Raw genomic sequence first — 16,881 nt, forward strand, 5'->3', positions numbered from 1 at the left:
AGTCCTACTCTGCTCGCCTTCTCTTCTGAGGGTACTCAGGAGGTTCCCTTAGACGATACGTTGAGCTTTCTCTTGAAGTCTTGGGAAGCCGAGGACAGGGAGATCCTCGGTTGTGAGTACGGGAAATTCGGACTTTCACTGCTCGTCCTCGGCATATCCCATCCTCGGCACGGGCACTGAGCCCTAATGGGAAGTGGACCGGGTTGTGAGCTCTCTGGCCCCACAATTATATTGATAAACCTAATGATATCTTGGAAGAAAAAAGAATTCCTACGCAATTCGTTAGAATATACAAAAGAAAAACATCTCACATTCTTTAAAATCTTATCAAAGTTCTAATCAATTCTAACATTGACATACTTAGATTTCCATGTACTTAGGTGTCCAAACATCGCATTGTCAGATTATTAAAAAAAAAAAAAATCACATTGTCATGATTATACATGTTTGGAGCATATCAAATTTCACTAACTAAACATTCTGTTAATTATGGAAACTCATGCATCTCTATAAATAAGGAGAAAGTTTATTGATATAATTTTTGTCACAATTTTAATATTGTTGGTTAAGAATGGTAGAGAAAAAAAAAATTGTGAATCCATTTGAAAGTTATTGTCTATCAATCACAATTAATCATTTCAACAATTTATGAGAGAAGTAAAAACTAATTCACAAACTCTGTTAAAACTGCAATTTTAAATTACAATTTATGTACAGTTTGAGCATGTATAACAAAGTGTAAGTAATCAACACCACCCATATGAGAAATAGGGTGGTCTTTAAAAATAAAAATAAATAAACTAATAAATAAATGATCAAATGCTAATAAATGAAAGATGATGCAGAATTGCAGATGAAGGTGGTAGAAGGTTATAGAAAAAGCAGACTATTCATTTAGAATATTCAGTAATATAATAATATACTTCAGAATTCAATAATAACTTGCTATAGAATAGCCATGAAGGTGCCAGAATCCACTTTCCCTATTGGTCTTTAGTCTCCTATTGGCCTTTCTAGTCTCTTCTTATCACAAACCAGAATCCTCCACCCATATCTATATAATAGGGAGCTCATAAACTCTCCAACCCATCGTGGAAAAGACCAAACTCTAAAAGCTCTCATTTGTTTTTCTTTCAAGCGCACTCTGTGTTTGAGTTATTGTTTTCAAAGTTTTCCAACCAACATGTCTCTCATTCCTAGCATCTTTGGAGGCCGACGAACCAACGTGTTCGACCCATTTTCCCTCGACATATGGGACCCTTTTGATGGGCTTTTCACCTCGGTGCCTGAAACCTCTTCGTTTGCCAACGTGCGGATTGACTGGAAGGAGACCCCAGAGGCTCATGTTTTCAAAGCTGACCTTCCGGGGCTGAAGAAAGAGGAGGTGAAGGTTGAGGTTGAGGAAGGTAGAGTTCTTCAGATTAGTGGGGAGAGGAGCAAAGAGCAAGAGGAGAAGAATGAGAAGTGGCACCGTGTTGAAAGGAGCAGCGGCAAGTTCTTGAGGAGGTTTAGGCTGCCTCAAAATGCAAAGATGGATGAGATTAAGGCTAGCATGGAAAACGGGGTGCTCACTGTGACTGTGCCTAAGGTGGAGGAAAAGAAGCCTGAGGTCAAGCCCATTGAGATTTCAGGTTAATTAAGCGACCAGTTTTTTTAACTTTAAAAGCTACCAAATGCCGCAAATAAACAAAGAATTATGATGTGTGTTTTTGTTTGTGTCTTTGGTGTGTGTAAGACTAAGAGCAGTGTGAATTGCTTGTAAAACAATTGAAATGGGTGTTCAATTGTTGTAATAATTGTTTTGTGAATAAAATGGTCTCATTTTGAAAAGTAGAACATGATAGTCAAGCCCATTGAGATCTCTGGTTAATTAAGCTACCAGTTTTAACTTTTAAGATATCAAATGCCTTCAATAAACAAGAAATCAATGTATGACTCTTTGTCTGTGCCTGTGTGTAAAGGAAGTGCGGATTGCATCCAAAAATATTGAAATAGGTGTTCAATTGTAATAATGGTTTTGTGAATAAAATGGTCTTAAAATTAAGGATGTCAAAACTGAGAAAGTGGGAGTTAGATAATCACGGATGGTAAATCGGGTAGTGGATGGTAATATCTTATATTATTTGAGGAGATATTACTTGAGGAATAGATTGTAATATTAGAAAAAAATATATATTGATATATTAAATAATCATATAAATTATATATTTATTGATATAATTATCATTTATTATTATATTTATTTGTGAGTATTATTTAAAAATGTCAAAAATATTAGAATGTAACATTTTATTAGTTTGTTTTTTTGGTTCAATTGGCACTCTCTTTATGTTAGAGTAGAAAATTTTAGTCTATTGAGATTTTAATTTTTTATTTGAGTTCAACTAAATTTTCTATCAAAGTTAAAAAAAATTACAAGAAATTAAGATTGTTTGAGGTCTTTAGAATTGTATGATCTTATCGATTTTGAACAATCACAAAAATCTTTAAAAGATCTAAATTGATTGGGTTGTTTTGGCCAAGTGAAATCGTAGGATCTAAATTGAAATTTTGATAATCATGTTTAAAACTTTTAAGCTATCAAATATGAATCAGTATTTATTTTATTTTATTTTTTTTGTCTGGGAAAAGAAGTGTGAATTGCATCTAAAAACATTGAAATGGGTGTTCAATTGTAATAATTGTTTTGTGAATAGAATGATCTTAAAATTCTGTCAAAATTCCTTAAATAAACAAGGAATCAATGTGTGAGATTTTGTTTGTGTCAATGTAAAAGAAGTGTGAATTGCATCTAAAAATATTGAAATAGGTGTTCAATTGTAATAATTGTTTTGCGAATAAAATGGTCTTACATATTCTGAAAAAGTAAAACTTAATTTCAAGTACTGTTGTTCCCAAAAGGAATTGCGTTTGCCGGGAGTCGAACCCGGGTCTATTGCTTGGAAGGCAATTATCCTAACCGTTGGACTACAAACGCTTTGTTGTGGGACATTGAAGAACTTTATTATTTTTATTCTTTTGGCTAGAGTCTAAATATTTTTAAATATTACTCACCTGGACAATGAGAAATAGCTCTTCTATGTCCTTTCTGCAATTTTGCTAGCTATCAGGGAGGCTCTCAGTAAATTGAAAGCTCTAAGAGTTGATGGGATTCAATTATCTTAACGACCAGTAATTTGCCTCATTGGCAGCAACCAAATCTAGTTCCAGCTGGGATAGGAAACTGAATTTGAAAAAAAAAAAAGTTCCCATTTAAATAGTAATCAAAGTCTATCGATTTGGCAAAAAAAGAAGACACGTTAATGCATTTTTTAAGAGCTTATTATTGATGATGTTAAAAAGTCATATCACTATTTTTAGTACTATCAACTACAAAATTGAGGTTGCATTGGTAGAGCAAAACCCAAAAATTTTGGCTTCTTGGCTATAGTACACAGCCAAAAATGGCTGTGCATTATAGCTCAAAGGTTTAAAAAAAAATACATAAAAAATTTATATTGCGCTCATGCTAGTAAGAATATTTTAATCTTTTCTTTTCTTTTCTATTTTTTTCGTTCTCTGCCCCTTTGTGTCTCTCAATCTTCATCGGCTATCTCATTTTTCCTCTTCTCTTCTTCTTAATATTTTTTCTTTTTCTTTTTCTTCTCAAATTTTTTCTCTCTTTCTTTCCAAAATTTTCTCTGATGTGTGAGGGTCTCTTCTTTTGCCATGTGGTTGTGGGTGTGGTGGGTCATGCCATGGGTGTGGGTGGGGTGGGTCCTCGGCTTTGTGGGTCAAACCGTGGCTATGGGTGATTGGGTACGTGGGTGTGGTGGGTGGGTCGTAATGTGGGTTTGTGTGGTTTTTGGTTGATTTGGGATTGCTGGATTTGTGTTATATGGGTTGCTGGGTTTGTGTTGTGGGTTTAGGTTTGGGTTATGCTGTGGGGTTGCTGGGTTTGTGTTTGTGTTTGTGGTGGTGGTGTCACCGTGAGTGCTTGAAGACAAGGAAAAACAAATAAAATAATAATATATAAATGAATTATTTATTATAGTGGATATATTATTTTATTGTGTTGTTTATATTATTTTATCGTGTTAAAAGTTAAAATAAAACTATTAATGTTGGATATTTTGTGAAGTGAGAAGGTAAAATAGATAAAGTAAATTTTTATGGTTCCAAATAGCTAAATTTATGGCTTCACGATGCTCTAAAGTTGATGATTAAACTTTTGAATCATATTTTGCATTTTTTTTTTCTTAATGACTTTATTCTTGGATGGAAGGAAGTTTGAATCCCAACTCCATGACCCAAAATTTTGAGCTTGCAATAGTGCATGCTGGATGAAACTTGTTTTTATTTATTTATTTTTTTAATTGTTGTTTGGTGTGCTAAAATAACAGTTTCGGTGTTTTAACACACTTAATGCTAATGCTAAAAGTTTGTTAGTCTCAATTGATAGTGTAGTACATCCACAAGAGGACTAAAGACTACAGCCTGATGCCACTTTAATGTCTTTTCTTGGTAGTGGCATTTGTACCGTTATTCATTGCTCGACGACAAAGAAATGGTACATTCCATAAAAGGAGGACCTTATTGACAGAATCGTAGGAGAAGATTTAAGTTATCCTTGGTCCAAAACATAAAAGCAAAGAAAAGTATACTCTGGAGTTTTTTTTTTGGTACTACGTACAAAGAAAAAGCCTTTCTTGTGCAGTAAGGAAATTAAAGCGAAAGAAAAACCTCATGCTCATTTTTTGTAATAAATATGGCAAATTTCAGCACAAATATTTTTTGTAGTCTGCCGATATAGTCTAAGCTCTCTGCTAACAAACCCATATAACTGGACACAGACCAAGATGGCGACATTAAACTTGAAACTTCTTATAGACAACAACTCTAATAAGGTAGTTTTTGCAGAGGCCGGAAAGGAATTTGTGGACTTCCTCTTTGGATGCCTACAGGTACCTCTTGGTTCCATAATGGGACTTCTTTCGAAACATGACCTGGTTGGGTTAGGGTCTTTGAGTAGAGTCTATGAGAGTATTGAAAACCTTGACCCCAGCTTTCTTCAATCAAAGGCAAGCAAGGACTCTCTCTTGAGGCCTAAACCATCCTTCTCATCAAACACTCATACCCCTCAATTGTTGCTGGACTTTGTACCACCAACACCAAGCACACCCTCATTCTCATCTGGACAATCAAGTCTTGCATTTGGGTTTGCTCAACCGAATGCTCCTAGTACTGAGGTGAAGGAGACAGGGTATGTCAGAGATGTGGTGACATATATGGTGATGGATGATCTGACGGTGAAACCAATGTCTACCATTTCTGGCGTTACCCTTCTCACTAATTTATATGTCAAAGATGTCAGTTCCCTAAGGGAGAAGATGGTCGAGCTTGACATAAAGAAGGTTATCTTAATAGATTTTTTGTTTTCTTACTCAAATGGTATTTGTTAAATATTATTTGTTTGAATTTGGGTTTCTGCCGTTATTTGATTTAATTGATTTGAGTTGTGTGTTGTCTTTAGGGTTTGGAGCTGATAACGGCTTCATTCGACTCTACCACAGTCCTTACAGATTTTTTCATTGGGAGTAAGGTACATTGAGGACTTTTTTTTTTCCCTTTTCTGGATAAATAAGTAAAATTTTATTGAAAAGAAACATATAATCCAATAATTTTTTTAGAAAAATCATAACAAGCAACTAAATAACAAGTTGCAGAGACAAACTACAACCTCAAGAACAAGTAGCAACTATACAACCACTACAATCCAAAGTAATCCACACAAGGTAGAAGAGTATAGAAACACTCGCCACTTTAAGGAATCCACCAAACTTATTTAAATAAATCCACCCAACTTATTTAAATAGATGAGCAGGAAAAGGAAGTAGAAAGACGGAGAGGAGAAAAAATAAGAGAAAAAAAAAAGGTTTTCGAGTTGTTTGGTTGGAAAAGAAATTTGGAAAGATTTTGATAGGACTCAATTAAGTATTTTATCTCTGAGCCCACCAAAATTTTATTTCACTAATTGGAGGAGATTTAAGGAAAGAAAATGAGAAGAAAAGAGGTAAATGAGAAAACACGAAATTTTGCGCCTTCCTCTCCGGTGTATCTATGCATTAAAGTTACTTCTTTCTTCTTTTTATTCTTTTCTTTTTTAACGTCTTTTGAGTTATGTTTACGTTTTTTTTTCAAAGTATTTTCTTTTTAATCAAGTTGCTTTTGCTTTTTTTTTCCTTTTTTAATCAACAGTGGGGTTCTTTTACATCAAATGTTAGCTTTCACCTCTCTCTCTCTCTCTCTCTCTCTCTCTCTCTATATATATATATTTTTAGAAGCACCTCTAATTGTTTTTATATATATATATATAAAATAACAAAAAAAATAATATTATAATATTAATGATGTATTCATTTTTGTAAGATTTTATTCTTTTAATTTTATTTGATAATCATTTTTTTTAATTATTGTAAGGAAATTATTTCTTGTCTTATGTAATAGGCGTATGAGAATAATTTTATACAAACTACATTTTTATATCTTCTAATTTTTCTTCTCAACTAACAAATTAGTTTTCCATCCCTCCAGTTTTTCTCTCCTCAAACCAAACAAGATGAAAAAAAATAAAATATTTTTTCTCTTTTTACTTTTCCATCATCTCTTCATTTTCTATCTTCTCACTTTTTTACCACCCAAACCAAACAGACCATTGATGTTTAATTACCCAAACAGAGGGAAGGATTCCTTTCTCCGTACTTAAGTTTTAAAACATCCAAAGAATGGAAAAGGGGTAACAATTCCCCTCCCATCTCCTCTCCTCTCCTTTTCCATCATCTATTCATTTTCTATCTTCTCACTTTTTTATCACCCCAACCAAACAGACCATTAATGTTTAATTACCCAAACAAAGGGAAGGATTCCTTTCTCTGTACTTAAGTTTTAAAACATCCAAAGAATGGAAAAGGGGTAACAATTCCCCTCCCATCTCCTCTCCTTTGCCACCCTCCCCCCCCCCCCCCCCTCCCCTTAGCCTTTACACTCTTTCCACTCCAAATTTCCAAACACAATGTAAGAGATACAGTGCAAGAAACTTGCGAATTCAAAATTAGAAACACAACTAATTAATGGCCGTAACTTTGGAAATTAGAAAATACACTTTGGAAAACAAATGACCAAAACTAAAAGTAAGAAAATTCAAAATTTGCTACTTCTATGTATTCTGCCATCTTAAGCAATCTTTAGTAAAATGACCATAACTTTCTCTAAAAAACCTCTAAATTGGACATTTTATGATAATTCTAGAATTAGTTTTATATATGACCCCAAAGATGCCAACTCCAAATTCTTTTGAACTAGAGTAGTGTGCTGAATATCCCGATATGATTGGTACAATATAAGAGTATTCGCACCAACTAGTGCAAAAATTCTTTAATATAAAAACCTACTTTTTATTTATTTTACATAACCATTTTTCAAAAATACTCACATCATATTATCTATTTTACATTACATTTCATTAGATTTTTTTATCAATATTTTATTACTCTCTCTCTCTCTCTCTCTCTCTCTCTCTCTCTCTCTCTCTCTCTGTGAATAAAGAAAATATTAAAATCAAATTTGCATATGAACAACAACCATGTATATTTGCATGGTTACTCTAACTAGAATCCTATTTTACATAATTTTGCATGAGTTGATGAGTGTTTTTTTGGGGTTGGTTGGGCAAAATTGTCAAGCCTATGCTACTTTAGATGGATTGATGTAAATGTTGTTACTAGGCTTATACCATACAAGGTACAATGTCACCTAATCTTCCCTTAGTCTAAGCAACTTTCTCCAACCACATGTGTTGTCCTTAGGAATTTTTTCCACCTAAAAATTTTTCTCTTTCAATTAGATTGTATTCATTGAAGCAACCCAAATTGATCCTGAAGACAAGAACATATAGATTTCCAGATATTTCTAATAATTTTTGTCTTATTTCAATCCCAAATTATTTTTAGGTCAGGATATTTTTCTTTCTTAGGAGAACAAACCACTTCTCATGTTATTTAGCTCTTACCAATGAAGCATCTTTACATTAAAAAAAAAATCCTGAGTTCTCTATTTAGTCTTGATGGCATTATGTGGGAGGATAAACAATCCAATTAATCAAGTACACTTTATTGAACTACCAAAGCCACATACTGAACGATAGTAAAATATTTCTTTCTTTTAGCAAACTCAAACAACCTTTAGTAAGGCATTTTAAACTTCTATTTAAATGGAAGTAATATCAACACCCACACACACCACTAGCTTTATTGAACTACCAAAGCCAATTATAACATGAAAGCTTTCTCCAATTATACATCTTGCTTTTCAAAAATGAAGGGGAAAGAAATGTAATTATGGGTTATTAAGTAATGTGAAATGGCAAATCTTTGGCAACAGCTTGCTAGCCTATCGAAACCCCACCACCATTTGTGGTGTTCAAATATGGGAAGACAAATCTTCTATTATGTATCTATATCTTGCTGTTTTGGTTTCTTTTTCCTTCTTCGATTAAATTTTAGTAGTTAAAACCTATGTAGTAACAACTTCCAAAAACCCAAAAGTGGCCTAATTTTGGTACATGAAAACACGTCACCCAATTTTGGTACGTGAAAACATAATAGCTAGCTGGTCTACATATCTAGCTAAAAGTTGCTTCTGCCAAAGCCTTGTTGCCCTTGTACATTCCTAGACATAAACTTTAATATTTCCTTCTTTCTTAAGCTTTACCTGGCTTCAAAAATTTCAGCGTTCTCAGTCATTTCTAGACATATGGGATCCCGTCGATGGCTTCTTCAACTCTAGCATTGCTTACGCCCCTGCCATAGCAATCGAAACCTATGCTAATTTACCCAACTTGCGAATTGATTGGAAGGAGACCCCAGAGGCTCATGTCTTCAAGGCGGACCTTCCGGGACTCGTAAAGGAGGAGGTGAAAGTTGAGGTTGAAGAAGGCAAAATTCTTCAAATTAGCGGAGAAAGGAGCAAAGAGCAAGAGGAGAAGAAAGATAAGTGGTATCGTGTAGAAAGAAGCAGTGGAAAGTTCCTTCGTAGGTTCAGGTTACCAAAAAATGCAAGGACTGATCAGGTTAAGGCTAGTATGGAGAATGGAGTTCTCACCGTGTTTGTTCCTATAGAGGGGGTTGTGAAGAAACCAGAGGTCAAGACCATTGAGATCTCTGGCTGAGAAAGATGTCCGCCAAGCTTGAAGCTTTTGTTTGTGTGTGTTCATAAATGTCTGAAAAATGTATCATCATATCTCTAATAATTTGCATTCTGCCCAATAATGAAAGGTTAGGCTTCGTTATTTGTTGCAAGGTATTGGACTTGGTGTATATACCATTTGAGTAATGTTACAAATATTACAAATTAATTATAGTATATGGATTTTACAAATTTGATACATCAACTTAAAAGAAAAAAGTAATTGAGAAGTATTTTATGTTGTTCATACTAATCACATGTTAGAAAATATAGAGATAAAAAAAACAAGTTTTGGTTCAACAATACCAACCCTAAAAAAATTAGCAATGACAAAAATAAATAGATAGAGTTAGAAAGATCTCACAAACTATAGAATTACGCAAAATGCGTTGTCCTTAAAGATTAATTCGTGCCACCCCAAGTAGAACTCAATGTGAATGACTCTTTTAACCGAACAACCCCCCAAGATTAAACTATAATGATTTCTTCAAGTTGATTACACACTCAAACAAGAAGAACTAGGAATAACCTTAATTGCCTTTTCTTAAAACTTAAAACTTAGAAGCTGAAATTTTGTGGAGATGAGCATAAAATTTAGAGCTGAACAGAGGAGGGAGAGTGGTGGCAGCAAGGCTAGGAAAAATTGAGGAGAAAAGAAGTGAAAACAGGGTTTTATATATGCCAACTAAGGAAGACAAGTGAGCTAACTAAATGGACTAAGTCTCTAACAGTTACTATGCAGATTTGATGCCCAACGGGCTGCTCAGATACTCACCAACGGATATATCAAATCAAATTTGGGCTAAAAGAAAGAAAGGAAAAAAGTGGGGCCCAAGAAAGATATAACAAACCCAAGCTCAAGCTCAAGCCCAAGCTAACACCTAACCCATTGTATTCCAACTTACCACTTAAGATATGCAAAACCTTATAAACTTATAACAATGTTTACTCCTAACCAATGTTGGACACAAAGCAAAGGTTAAGTGTTCGAAACACACATACTCCAACAATCCCCCACATGTTACAAACACTAAACTAGGAAAGTCAATAAACTCAAGAAGGCATGCATCAATATGGTACCATAAGGTTTTAACCATACTTAGGATAAATAAGTAGGAACTACTAGACAATGGTAGAGTTAGACTCTTTTAACTAAGCTATTAGAAAACCAAACTTACCACTCACATATCTTTCTTTACCAAGGTTGTTCCATAAGCGGGTTGGTGCCTTATACAGGCCATGCGCCACTTAGTTTCATGAGAGCTTTAGAGACCTACCCAAGTCTCATAGGAAGCAGCACAACTTCCACTCCCACATAGTTGGCATCCATCAAGAGTGTGTGTAGTACACCCCATCCCAACAGGTAAAGACTATGGATCCATTAAGAGCTAGAGCTCAACCTCTAACAATTTGCAAATTAGCACTGTCTCACACCATAGGGATGAACTCACCACTAATCTCCTCAATGAGATAGCAGAATACATAATAAATGACAATGCTCATATGGATCACAAATGACCTTTACCCACTTAACCCCTGCATGGAATCACCTATCATAGAGGTTGTGCAGTGGCCATAATGTCACAATTTGGGTGTCAATCCTATCCCCCTCAATGTCTCATTCACTAACCTTCTTGCTAGTGGCTTGGTTAAAGAATCGACCAAACTCCTTTCTGATCACACAAAGTCTAAGGACATTACACCATTATCAATAAGCTGCCTCACAATTTTGTGCCTCAATCGGATATGTCGACTTTTCCCATTATAGATTTTGCTCTTAACACGTGCTATGGCAACCTGGCAATCACAATGTATGCAAACAGAGGCACTAGAGTTAATATACAATAATATATCAATTAACAAACTCCTAAACCACTCGGCTTCAGACCCAGTCTTCTCTAAGGCTATTAACTCTGATTCCATGGTGGATCTTGCTGTGCAAGTATATTTGGATGATTTCTGTTAGGGACATATTTTTATGTAATTGGCATATCCTTGACAAAACACACTTTACTTGTTTTTGGGTAAATCTAAATAGGTTCAAGATGATCATTACAAGTGGTTAAATTGAAGACATGAAGATTACTCAAGAGCTGCTCAAGAAAAGTGCAATATGCAAGTCTCGATACCTCCTCGACAGAAGCTCGATCTGTTGAGATTCATTAAAGCTCGACAGATGTCTCGATCTATTGAGCTTACGGGATTCAGATTATAGCCAGCAACGTTTTTATTCAAAAAGGCTATTTGTTTATGGGTTTTGTATAATCCTTATAGAACTAGGAAAACCTAAGGTTTGTGGGTTTGTATAATCTTTATTGGACTAGAAAAGCCCAAGGTTTGTGTAAACCTATTTGGAATATGAGAGCCCATTAAGCTCCTATTTAAAGGAGGTGGAAAAAGAAAAACCCTAACCTTAGAGAGCTTCATAAGGTTTTCTTTTTGAAACCCTAGCCTCCTCCTGCAGAAGAAAGAGTTCTTACTGCGTTTCTTGTACGCCTTTGGGTTCTGTAACTAATCAAAGTCTCTTACACCAATATTGAAGATCTTATTGGTGTTTCTATGTGAAGCTACTGCAAATCAACTACAACAATCAAAGGGTTGCTGTGGAGTTAGTCATGTACTTGGATTCATGCAAAGGAGTAAGCCGTGTACTGGGATCCGCGCATCAAATTGGTTAGTCACGTACTGGGAGCCATGCATCAAAAGGAGAAATTGTCACTGCAGAACAAGTCCAATTGGGTATTGGAGTAAAGGTTTAATTGTAGGTTGGTATAAGGTACTGAGATTCTTTTACTTGTAACCGCTTGTTTTGATAATAGTGGAATTTCGAGAGTGGTGACCTGAAAATCACCCGGTGGGATTTTTGCCGTTAGGTTTTCCCTATTCATAAACAAATCACCGTGTTATTTATTTTCCGCTGCATAATTAGTTTATTGGTGATTTGTTGTTTGTGCTACCACGCGTTTGCATGTTAATTGACTTAATTAATTCACTTGGCTAAATTAATTGGTTAATTTATCACAAGGGGTTAATTTGTTTTTGGCCTATCAATTTCCAAGAGACAGCCCTTCCAGCTAGTGTGAACACATATCCACTAGTGGGCTTTACCTCATCTGTATCAGAGATCCAATTAGCATCACAATATCCTTCTAATATCGCAGGATAATTACAATATGACAAACCATAATCAAAAGTATCCTTTAAATATCTTAACAATCTAAATATTGCATCCCAATGCTCAATGCTAGGATTATGAATATATATACTCAATTTACCAATAGCATATGCAATATCAGGGCGAGTACAGTTTGTCAAAAATATCAAGCTACTAATGATTTGTGCATATTTGTCTTGTGAAACACTATCACTATGATTTTTAAACAAGAGCACCTTTGAGTCAAAAGGAGTAGACATAGGTGACATATTAAAGTGTTCAAACTTTTTAAGAATTTTCTCTACTTAGTGAGATTGTGATAGTGTAATGCAATCATTATCCCTAAGGAGCTTGATGCCCAAGATTATATTTGCCTCACCGAAATCTTTCATATCAAAATTAGAGGCAACGAAGCATTTAGTATCATGCACAACATTAACGAGAGTTCCAAATATAAGCAAATCATCAACATATAAACATATAATAATACTTTCATTATTAATAAACTTGCTATATAGGCATTTATCGGCACCATTGGTCACATACCCATATGTAAGCATAACATTATCAAATTTTTCATGCCATTATTTAGATGCTTGTTTTAAACCATATAAAGAACTACATAACCCTCGGGTTGCTCCATATAAATCTCTTCTTCTAAATCACCATTTAGAAAAACAGTTTTAACATCCATTTGATGTACAACAAGTTTGTAAATAGAAGCAATGACAAATAAAATTCTAATAGATGCAATTCTAATAACTGGAGAATAAGTATCAAAATAATCCATATTATGTTTTTACTTATAACCTTTAGCTACTAAGCGAGCTTTAAATTTATTAATTGTACCATTTGATTTTAATTTCCTTTTAAACACCCATTTGCAACCAATAGATTTAACCTTGGGTGGAAGCTCAACTAATTCCCAAGTATGATTAGACATAATAGATTCTAATTCATTATTAATTGTTTTCAACCAAAAAAGTGCATCTACGGATTTAATTGCATCATAGTAACTTACAAGTTCATCTTCAACGACATAGGCAAGGAAATCATTATCGTAGTCCTTTTCCTTCCTAGCTCACTTGCTCCTTCTTATTTCTTGCACATCATCAACAAAGTCATTAGAAATTTCAATAGAATCATGCAATTCTTTTTTCTTATTTTTCAAAGGAAACACATGCTCAAAGAATATGGCAATTTCGGATTCAATAATAGTGTATGATTCTAATACGTCACTTTTGATGACAAGAAATCTACAGCATGAACTATTACAAGCATAGCCAATAAACACACAATCACATGTTCTAGAACCAAACTTTCTCCTTTTAGGCTCGGATAGCATGACCTTAGCCAATTACCCCCACACTTTGAGATATTCCAAAGTTTATAAGGAGTTTTATCGGTTTTCTTATGATGTACCTTATTTTGAATATGGCAAGCTGAAAGAATGGCCACCCCCCCCCCCCCACATGTTGGAAGATAGTCCAGAACTAACAAGCATATCATTTATCATCTCTTTAAAAGTTCTATTTTTCCTTTCGGCTATTTCATTAGGTTCCGGTGGATAAGGTGGAGTTACCTCATGTATTATGCCATGTTGTTCACAAAATTCCTTAAAAGGATTAGACTCATATTCACCACCTCTATCGGTTCTAAGTCTTTTAATCCTTTTATTCTTTTGGTTCTCAACTTCACTTTTATACTTTATATACATCTCCAAAGCTTCATCCTTGGTTCTTAGTAAATAAAGTTTAGTGAATCTAGAGTGGTCATCAACAAAAATCACATAAAATCTTTTACTACCTCTAGTCATGGTGTGTTTTAAATCACCCAAGTCACTATGTACCAATCCAAGAAGCTCGGTTTCTCTTGTTATAGATTTACAAGGTTTCTTGGTAATTTTAGTTTGGCACAAATTTCACATTTATTCATATTAGCTTCACTTAGTGAGTTAATAATTCCACATCCTTTCATTTTCTTTATATAGCCAAGATTCACATGTCCAAGTCTAGCATGCCAAACATCAATAGAATCAACTAAGTAAGGACAAGAAGATGAACCATTTTTATTAATAACTTGATCAATATTAAGTACAAAAAGACCTTCATCATCATAGCCCTTACCAACAAAGACTTCATTCTTAGTTAAAGTAACAATGCCACCATCAAATAAAACTTTAATACCAGCCTTACCAAGCAAATGTACCAAATGAGATTGTGTTGAAAGTGAGGTACATGAAGGATATTATTGAGTGAAAGAGTTTTATCGAAAGTCGGCTTCAAGAGTACTTTCCCTTTACCACTCACCAGCACGGGCCTATTGTTCCCAAAATATGCACATTCGGTGCCTTCCACCATAGGAGTGTAGGAACTAAACTCCTCTTTGAATGCACCAATATGTCTTGTGCAAGCCGAGTTAACTACCCATCCGTTCACTTTTGTCACCAAGTGTGCCTCACACACCACCACCGCAACGATTTCTTCGGTTTGCACTACATTTGCCTTATTTGATGTAGAGCCTTTATTATTGTTCTTATTGTTGTTGAAGTTGCCCCTTACCCTACATGTTGCCGAATAATGACCTACCTTGTTACAAATAAAACAATTACCCTTTTTCTTTTGGATTTGAGGATTTGGGCCTTTTTTATTATGAAATTTTCTTTTTCCCTTGAAATCATGTTTCTTATTATGTTGTGGAGGTCCAGAGGGTCCTCCCTCTACAACATTAGCCTTGGAAGTAAATTCCTTAGCTCTAGAAACTTTTTTCGACATCTTATTTGTTTTTTTCAATTTGAATATCAATGATAGTTTGTTGAAGATTCGAATAGGTTCTATGGTGGCTATACCGGTGTTTATACTCTTTCCAAAAGTCCGGCAACTTTAACACAAAGCCATGAGCCACAAACCTCTCGGGCAAAACATCACCCTTTTTAACTAGGTCGAATACTAATTTTTGAAAATCTTCAATTTGGCTAGAAACACTTTTTTCCTCAACCATTTGAAAAGACATAAATTTAGCCGTAGCAAACTTTTTAGCACCTTCATCTTCAAACCCATAACGACCATTAAGTTCATCCCATAAATCTTTAGCACAAGTAAAATGGCAATAATTATCAAGCAACTTGTTAGATAAACCACACTTAATAGTATGAACATACAATTTATTTGTTTTTTTCCACTTTGCTATATTTTTAGGATCATCATCGGGTTTAGGCTCATAAAGAACCCGGTCAATTTTGGTAAATTCCAAGATGGGCAAAACTCTTTCTTTCCAACATTTAAAATTATTTCCATCAAAAACCTCAAGCTTTGTAATTTTTGAAACGATCTTAAGAGAATCAACAACTTGTTTCTTCATTTTTGAAACACAGATTTCAACCTTTAAGATTGTTAGAAAATATAGAGATAAAAAACAAGTTTTGGTTCAACAATACAATCCCTAAAAAAAATTAGCAATGACAAAAATATATAGATAGAGTTAGAAATATCTCACAAACTATAAAATCACGCAAAATGCGTTGTCCTTAAAAATTTATTCGTGCTACTCGAAGTAGAACTCAGTGTGAATGGCTCTCTTAGCCAAACAACCCCCCAAGATTAAACTATAGTGATTTCTTCAAGTTAATCACACACTCAAACAAGAAGAACTAGGAACAACCTTAATTGTCTTTCCTTAAAACTAAAAACTTAGAAGCTGAAATTTTGTGGAGATGAGCAGAAAATTTATAGCTGAACAGAGGAAGAAGAGTGGCGGTAGCAAGGCTAGGAAAAACTGAAGAGAAAAGAAGTGAAAACAAGTTTTATATATGCCAACTAAGGAAAACAAGTGGGCTAACTAAATGGACTAGGCCTCTAACGGTTATTGTGTAGATTTGATGCCCAACAGGCTGCTCAGATACTCACCAACGGATATATCAAATCAAATTTGGGCTAAAAGAAAGAAAGGGAACAAGTGAGGCCCAAGAAAGATATAACAAACCCAAGCTCAAACCCAAGCCAACACCTAGCCCATTGTATTCCAACTTACGACTTAAGATATGCAAAGTCTTATGAACTTATAACAATGTTTATTCCTAACCAATGTGGGACACAAAGCAAAGGTTAAATGTTTGAAACACACATAATCCAACATCACATTCATCACTATATCAATTTGTAAGTTTTATTTATAGTAAAATTAAAAAATTAAAAAATTTTCCTACATGTTCAATTTTTCAAATTTTCAATACCTTATACGATAATATTATTGCTTTGTATCCTGAGATGGGTGGTTACTCAATGTGTACTTTGTGATTGCTCATGAGTTATTACAAATCAAAGCTGATAAAGAAAAAAGTCTCTACTGGCACATAGTTGATACCAGACCATATCACCTACAATAGCTAAATATGCAATCTTTGCACTAGTCCAATTATAAAATGTAAATTAATTATATAAAAAAAATAACACATTATCTCAGCTAAAAATAAATAAATAAATAACACATTAGAATCCAACATATCA

The 16,881-nt window shown here is 34.3% G+C and overlaps 2 protein-coding genes and 1 non-coding gene across 3 annotated transcripts; 2 read left to right on the forward strand and 1 right to left on the reverse strand.

The window, feature by feature from the left end:
* Positions 1–963: 963 nt before the first annotated feature.
* LOC126730633 (17.6 kDa class I heat shock protein 3-like) lies at positions 964–1,839 on the forward strand. Its single transcript, XM_050434984.1, has one exon. The coding sequence runs from the start codon at positions 1,184–1,186 to the stop codon at positions 1,634–1,636; it is 453 nt and encodes a 150-aa protein (XP_050290941.1). The 5' UTR covers positions 964–1,183; the 3' UTR covers positions 1,637–1,839.
* A 1,066-nt stretch (positions 1,840–2,905) lies between these two features.
* On the reverse strand, positions 2,906–2,977 carry TRNAG-UCC (transfer RNA glycine (anticodon UCC)). The gene has a single exon. It is a non-coding gene; the product is annotated as a tRNA-Gly (tRNA).
* Positions 2,978–4,435: 1,458 nt separating this feature from the next.
* Positions 4,436–9,381, forward strand: LOC126730649 (uncharacterized). The gene is made up of 3 exons (XM_050434985.1): positions 4,436–5,393; positions 5,513–5,581; positions 8,768–9,381. The coding sequence occupies exons 1-3, from the start codon at positions 4,839–4,841 to the stop codon at positions 9,203–9,205; spliced, it is 1,062 nt and encodes a 353-aa protein (XP_050290942.1). The 5' UTR covers positions 4,436–4,838; the 3' UTR covers positions 9,206–9,381.
* Positions 9,382–16,881: the final 7,500 nt, after the last annotated feature.

Source organism: Quercus robur, chromosome 1 (assembly GCF_932294415.1).
Source record: "Quercus robur chromosome 1, dhQueRobu3.1, whole genome shotgun sequence".
In the NCBI taxonomy this organism is placed as follows: domain Eukaryota; kingdom Viridiplantae; phylum Streptophyta; class Magnoliopsida; order Fagales; family Fagaceae; genus Quercus; species Quercus robur.

What these genes read in the sequence shown, in the direction of transcription:
- LOC126730649 (XM_050434985.1), top strand. Translation starts at nt 4,839, where the DNA reads ATGGCGACATTAAACTTGAAACTTCTTATAGACAACAACTCTAATAAG. An exon ending in TCGAGCTTGACATAAAGAAG is followed by an intron (nt 5,394 to 5,512) that starts GTTATCTTAATA and finishes TGTTGTCTTTAG; the next exon opens with GGTTTGGAGCTGATAACGGC. An exon ending in ATTTTTTCATTGGGAGTAAG is followed by an intron (nt 5,582 to 8,767) that starts GTACATTGAGGA and finishes CAAAAATTTCAG; the next exon opens with CGTTCTCAGTCATTTCTAGA.
- LOC126730633 (XM_050434984.1), top strand. Translation starts at nt 1,184, where the DNA reads ATGTCTCTCATTCCTAGCATCTTTGGAGGCCGACGAACCAACGTGTTC.